Raw genomic sequence first — 7,720 nt, forward strand, 5'->3', positions numbered from 1 at the left:
GGAGCATTCTCATCAGCCTGCCGAGGCAGAGGTGTCTTCTCATGAGACTACCGAGGCGCATGAAGTTTTTTTACTTAAAACTAATTTTATTGAATATAAGATAAATATTTATTTAATTTTTATAACCTTTACTTGGACTTCGAACAGCATCTCGTCCAGGAGACTACCTCATCTTTACCACCACACCCATCTCAGGAGCCTACAGACCCATCTCAGGAGACTACTCAGGCGCCCGTTGACACACAGGTTTGATTAAATAAATAACGTTAATGTATTCAATATAAATAAGAAATGGTACTAATTATTATATACTTTTCAGGTTCATCTTTCGGCGCCTGAGGTGGCGACTACCGACGAGGAAGAGGGCGAGTTTCCAGACCTAACTTAGCCTGAGGTTCTGAGCGTGCCAGCGGGACCAGATCCCAAGAAGAAGCACGTTCTAGTCAAGGGCGCACGGGCCAGGCGAAGAGATGATGATCATGACTTGGAGCGCCAGGTTATTAAGAGAAAAAAGGGCGATGGAGACGATGACGAAGGCGGTGGGGATGGTATGAGCCTTAGGCCTAGGGATAGTCTCCGGCATACTACATGTGGGACCCATCCTCGATAGTGTATATACATTAGTGTTGTACAATTTATCATAAATATTATATATTTTTTGCATATTTATACATATTATCTTAGTCTTTATTATTGTTTATAGTTTCACATCCTAAATTGATAATAAAAAAAAACGTGATACATTCGAAATAAAGTTAAGCATTAATTTAAAGTCATTCAAAAAAACTCATCAATTTCATAAGTCTAAGTCTTACAAGTCATTCAAAAAAAAATCAAACTTCATCGAAAAAATGTCTCAAAATGCTTCAACTGTTAAGGTTTCACTATTTTGGGATGGAGATATCGTCGAGGACAATTACTCCATTCGTTATAGTATCAAACCAAAAGCCCATGTTAAATTTTCAACAACTTTAAATTATGAAATGCTAGTCAGTTATATGCACAAAATAATGAAAACTACACCCACTGAGATTGGAATCTCAATACCTAGCAGATATCCACAAACAATATCAAACAGTGTAGTGCGTTATGGCATGCACAATATCAACGATGATGAATCTTTGAGTGATTATTTGGGATTGCCGGAAGAATATCGTGATTTAGTATTCATTAATGTTCTTGAGATGCATGTTGAAAAGATACCTCAAGAAGAAGTCCCTCAAGTCCAGCCTATTCATGGTAACACTTATGGGGACTTTAGTTTTTATGGAGACATTTTGAGTGGTCAAGTGCCGCTGAAAAATCTAAGCCAGCAATTTAATCAAGCTTACAATGAAAATTGGTAAATATAATTTTTTTATATTATTATTATTATTATTATGTGTAGTATCACGTATTTGTTGTATGAATTGGTAAATAACCAGTTTTCAAATCTTTATAGGAACTATTCTCAAAACTCGCCAGTGGTACCAAATATGGATGTTGGTCAATCCTCTCAGTTCGGTGGAGTTGATCATTCTCCACACCATGACAGTGCTTATGAACAACAGTAAGTTCATCACCTTGATATTAAATTATCTATATATATGATGTTGGTATTTAAAATATGTTACTTTTCGTGTAGGAGGATGAATGCACTTGATAATGAAGATTTTCCTAATTATTATGAGTCATCATCAAGTGATGACGATGAAATAACTAATAATGCAGAGGTAACTGATGATGAAAATGATGATGATGTTCAAGTTGGTATGACCAACAATATTCCTCAAAGACAAAACCAACAAGAACCAATGCACCACCACGTACCACCACCGATGACTGAAAACTCAACTTCTGAAAGCCCAATTCAGTGGCATTCTAACAATATCCCTTATCTTGACGGCAGTAGGTCGTGATGATGCATTTGTGTTCACAAGAGAAGATTATGATAGTCGCCTAAAAATCTGGATTGAACCAAAGGATCTCAACAAAGATCGATGCTACCTTGCAAAGGGAATGTTGTTCGCATCCAAAAAGGCGTTGCAACGGGCTGTCAAAATTTATTGTTTTAAGGACATGAGGGAGTTTAAGGTTGATCAGTCAAACACAAAGATATGGAGGCTAGTTTGTAGACGACGGTATCAAGGCTGTGAGTGGTTACTTCGGGGAATTGTTAAGCCTGATGGTATGTGGGCTATCACAAAATTTCGCGAAAGACACACTTGTGATATGGAAGAAAATCGAGCAGATCATTATAATTTAGATACAAACATGATTGCTCAAGTGTTACTTAAAGACATTGCCGAAACGCCAAGGTAACTTATCCTACCTAGTGCATTATATGTCTTATATCAATTGAAAGATCATTACTAAATGTTGTTTGTTTAAACTTGTGCAGGTGTTACGCCCTATTTTGAATGCGTCTAAGATAGTTTGCAACTTCACGGTTCTTCTAACTGGTTTTAAAAGGGTTAGAGTCACCACCTAATTTTTAAGAAAAAATAGGAAACCTATATGTATTTATGTGTCTACTCCATTTTTAGTCCACGAAACCTATGAGATTCTAGATAAGGGTTTTATTTACCCTGAGGGGAAGGTATTACGCATCCCTCAGAGCTCGTCCAGAAGAGCAGGTCCTTAGACTTAGTTTAACTGAACACTAGAGGGGGATTATCTATCTGTTTATCATTATTATTACCTGTTTTCAAAATGTTATGACTTCATGAAAAGCTACACTAGGTGATAATATACTAAGTATACACAGTGTATAAACATGTATTTATATCAAGTATCAAATATTCATAAGGAATGTATAGTAAAAAAGAATATATAAAAGAGTATAAAGAGAATGTACCTCGTAAGTATAAAAGTATATCTGTTAGTACAAAGAGTGTATATATATGTTAGTGTAAAGAATGTGTAACTATATTAAGAATATAAAAAAAAATGTGAGACTATGTAAAAATAAATATATCAAGGATATAAAGAATGTGCATCTATGTAATGTGCGTCTATGTATATTAAAAGAATGTATGTATGTTAAACATATAAAGAACATATTTCAAGTGTAAAAGAGTGTACGTCAAACCTAAAATGTATAAAGAATTGTATAACTAGATATATTAATGCATAAAGAATGTAAAAATAATTTACGAATATTCATTGGTGTAAAGATTTTATATAACGAAATTATTCAGAAAAGTGAAGTTTATTTGACTTGTTTCTACCGTTTAGTTAAAAAGAGTGCTTGTTTAATGAATATCCTATCAAAAGAATAAGGAACAAAATAATTGTAAAAAGTATTGGTAAAAAATAAGTATAAGGAATTGTGGATAAAAAATGAGTGAAAATGGGTAATGCCTCTAAAGAATAAAAGATTTGTAAATGGACGACTTAATATTTGCCTAGCGTAAAAAATGTGAATTTAACTTAATTAAAATATGTATTAGTGTATACGAAACAATATAAAATGTAAGTTGCATTAAGAGTATATAAAGAATATAAAATAAGGGATGGACTAGTATTTTTGCTTAAACGTCAAAAGTGTGAATTTATTTAACAAAGTATTTATACCAAATCAATTTAATCTAGTTATGAAAGTATTGACGGCCTAAGTCTTGCTTAAAGCGAATGACGATTTTAAGTTTAACAAACAAGACGACGAGTAAATAAATATATCAACCCGTCATTCCAAAAATAAATTTTTCACTATACTATGAGTTTATGTTTTGTACAGTTATAAAAAAAAATGCGGAAAGTAAATACAAACAGTGATTCGATGAAATCTTCGGATTCCTTCTGAGTGTCGTCTTCGGGATGTATCTCACGAATTATTGTATAAACACTTAGTGAAAGTGTTAGTAAGAGAATAAATAGCTATCGAATGAATTAAAGAAATAATGAATAAACTTAAAATAAAAAATCCGTCTTTTGTACATGGGAGGCCTTGGAAATCGACGAAAATTTCTTCATCGGCTAAGAGTATAATATTTGTAATAAATTGTAAAATGAAAGAAAAATATGTTAGTTAAAGAAGTTTGAAAAAGTCAAAAAATAAGGGATGTGACATAAAGCTTTTAAAAGGTGATATGACATAAAATCTTTGAAAAGTGATATGACATAAAGTCTTTGAAAAGTGATTTGACATAAAAACTTTAAAAAAGCGATTTGACATAAAATTTATTAAACTTGCCAAAAAGGGAGATAAAACTTGTTTTGACCCTATAATTGGTGTATTATACATGGTGTAAGAATGTATATGTATATGATATATGTAAAAAATATAAGAATAAAAAAATGAAAATATATGTAAATGTAAAAATAATGTATAAACAATGTAGAGAAAATATAAAGAACAAAATGTGTAAAAAATAATAAAAGAAAAATGAGCATGTAATGTGATGATATTGACAAAAAGGTAAAAGAAAATGCTTGCAAGTGTATGAAAAATATTTATAGGGAGTAAAAAAATGTATGCAAATTTAAAGAAAAAGTAGAGAAAATGTATGAAGAAAATGTAAAGACAATGTATGAATGAATATAAACAAAATGCATGAACAAATATAAAGACAAATGCATGAATAAATATAAAGACAATGCATGAATAAATATAAAGTCAATATATGTGATGTATATAAAAATATAAAGGCTATGCATATAATGAATGTAAAGACAAGGTATATAAAAGCGTAAAGACAATGTATGAAAAAAGAAGAGAAAAAAATTAAAAAAAATTAAAGAGAGGAGGAAGATGCTAGTCTTGCTAGTCTTCCTATGAAAAGAAAATATGGAGAGTGTAGAGAGAAGAAAAATATATGTGAGGTAGTGTGAAGTGGTGAGAAAAATGAGAGGAAGTCCTCCTTTATATGAAGGCAAAGGTAAACCACTTTTTATCCAAACCTATGTGCCAAAACTATGGGCTTCACAAAACCATGGGCTTCACAAAATCATGGCTTCTTAAAACCATGTATTAAATCTTATCTGTGTTTAAAATTAGTTCCTCCGACTTCCATGTAATAATAGACTGTAACTAAAATAATAAAGTATAAAAATATATTTAAGGTAATTTCGTGAATAAAGTAAAAAATGTGATTTGAATTAAGGAGACCTGCTAATTAATTGAAGTAAAACTGTATTAGCATGTTGTTTGTATACAAACAACTATAACAAAATAATTATTTAAAATGAAAATAAATTGATAAAAATTTCTATTATTTAAATGTCACGACCCAACCCCGTAGGTCGTGACTAGTGCCCGAGCTGGACACTCGCATACACCTGTTAACTATAATCAGTCCATAACTAGCATGATAAGGAACTTATATATATATATATATATATATATATATATATATATATATATATATATATATATATATATATATATATATAAAGGCAAGACGTCGTCTCAAAACTCGTTATATATACACATATCACAAGAACTTTTGTCTCCCGAGGAGTTACAGCAACCACAAGATAACATCACACATAAGCCGGCAAGGCTATCATAATATGGGGAACCTCCCCGGCCCATACACGAGCCGACAAGGCTACCCATAACACACACAACTTCCAATACATATATATATATATATACATACGCAAGCCGACAAGGCTGCCACTACACACAACATCCCAAAATATATATACTCGCAAGCCGACAAGGCTGCCACTACGAATGGGAACGCCCCAAAACATAAGTCATACAGACACAACTGAACAGTAACTATATACAACCCACACATATGTCGATAGACCTCTAAGAGTAACAACAGTATCATATGACGGGACAGGGCCCCGCCGTACCCCTGGATAAACACATATATGCAACAAAAGGATCTGTACCAAAAATCTAGGCTCCGAGACAAGGGAGCACTCCAAGATAGCTGAACGAGATATCCTAAGTGGCGGATCACCAAAACGAGCGTCGTACTGCGGGCATGAAACGCCCCCCCGAAGAAAGGGGGTCAGTACGAGATATGTACTGAGTATATAAAGCATGAAATACAATAAGAAAGATCATAACTGAAGTAGGGATTCCATGAGACAAGAATACTAGTCAAGAAGTCACTGTACCTGTACCCTACGAATGAAATCATGCATATCATTATCATATACCGTACCCGGCCCATCATGGGACTCGGTGAATAATCATATCATCATATACCGTACCCGGCCCATCATGGGACTCGGTGAATAATGTAGTAAAATGTGCGTGATAACATACCCGGCCCGGGACTCGGTGAAAGATGTAACAACCATATGCACGAGCAGAGTAGTGAGTAACAATATACAACTAGGTCACCATCGAGACTCAATCGACAAGAGATTAACTAACACTCAAGTATCAAACGATAGTCATATTAAGGAAAGTCTCAGGAACCATAGATATGTATCAAATCAATACGAGACATCTTATGAAAGTTAAGGACATTACTTATTACAGAATCCTTTAGGAATAGGAACCTTTATATATCCTTTACTATCCAATCATATAGAAGACTCGAGGGCAGTAGCTCGACCACTCTAAGGCCTCATTTGTTTTCATTAAGATTAAGACGTCTGAATCTGAATGCACATCTGAATGATTAAGACGTTGTCTCTAGGTCTGAACACTGAATGATTAAGACTGTTTGTTTTTCAATATCTGAATGTGCATAATGTATTTATTTAAATATAATAAATATTCAATTCAAATAAAAAAGTAACTAAATAGTAGAAAATAAATAAAAATTTAATAAAACAAAATATTAGTTTATTAAAAAATTGAAACATTTATGTTCACTAGTAATGGTGGAGATGTTTTGTAGTTGTGGTGGGTGGTGAGTGGTGGTGAAAGGGTGAGTGGGCAGTGGGTGGTTGGGGTGAGGTGTGGGAGGTAATGGGGGTGGGGTTGGTGCGGAGTGGGAGTGGGGTTAGGGTTGGGGTTGGTGGTGGGAGGTAGGGCTGGATGGTGTGGGGTAAGGGTTCATGGTGGGGGTGGGGATGATGGTGGGAGGTGGGGGTAGTGGGGAATGGGGGTGCGTGGTGTAGGGTAGGGGTTGGTGGTGGGGAGTAGGGGTGGGTGGTATGGGATTGGGGTGGTGGTGGGGTGGGGAGAGTGGCGGAGCCACATAGAGCCAAGAGTGTTCATCTGAACCCTCTCGGCGGAAAAAAACACAGTTTTTATAAGGTTAAAATTATTTTTTATGTATATATAGTAGATGTTGAACGCCTTAGACTTCTTCGTATGCTTACTTTTTTATATTTTGAACCCCCTCGGCGGAAATCCTGGCTTCGCCCTTTGGGTGGGGGTGGTGGGGAGGGAGTGGTGGAGAGTGGGGGGTTGGTGTGGAAGGTAGGTGGGTGGTGGGGTGGGGTTGAGGTGGATAGGTGGGGTTGGGGTGGAGATTGGGTGGGGGTGCGGTTGAAATGGAGGGTTGGGGTTGGGGTTGGGATTAGAGCTGGTGATAAAAAAGTTCTATACAAAAATACCTCTTAATGATATTAAGACTTAATTCAAGATCTTAATGATTAAGACCTATTAAGACCTATTCAGACCCAATAAGTGCTTAGATCTTAATGCAAACAAATGCACTTAATGGCTTAAGGTCTGAACCATTCAGATTCAGACCTCCAATAAGTGCAAACAAATGAGGCCTAAGAATTCTAATATCAAGAAGTGAATAAGAATCATAAATCATGCTCGAAACTTATGAATAGAATTACCCCGAAGCTCATATCATATCTTACTTATGTC

General features: G+C 34.7%; 1 protein-coding gene across 1 annotated transcript; it reads left to right on the top strand.

Annotated features, from left to right (window-relative positions):
- The first annotated feature begins 1,277 nt into the window (after positions 1–1,277).
- Positions 1,278–1,898, top strand: LOC132061960 (uncharacterized). Its single transcript, XM_059454630.1, has 2 exons — positions 1,278–1,549; positions 1,625–1,898. The coding sequence occupies exons 1-2, from the start codon at positions 1,380–1,382 to the stop codon at positions 1,896–1,898; spliced, it is 444 nt and encodes a 147-aa protein (XP_059310613.1). The 5' UTR covers positions 1,278–1,379.
- The last annotated feature ends 5,822 nt before the right edge of the window (positions 1,899–7,720 follow it).

Source organism: Lycium ferocissimum, chromosome 7, assembly GCF_029784015.1.
Source record: "Lycium ferocissimum isolate CSIRO_LF1 chromosome 7, AGI_CSIRO_Lferr_CH_V1, whole genome shotgun sequence".
Classification (NCBI taxonomy): Eukaryota; Viridiplantae; Streptophyta; class Magnoliopsida; order Solanales; family Solanaceae; genus Lycium; species Lycium ferocissimum.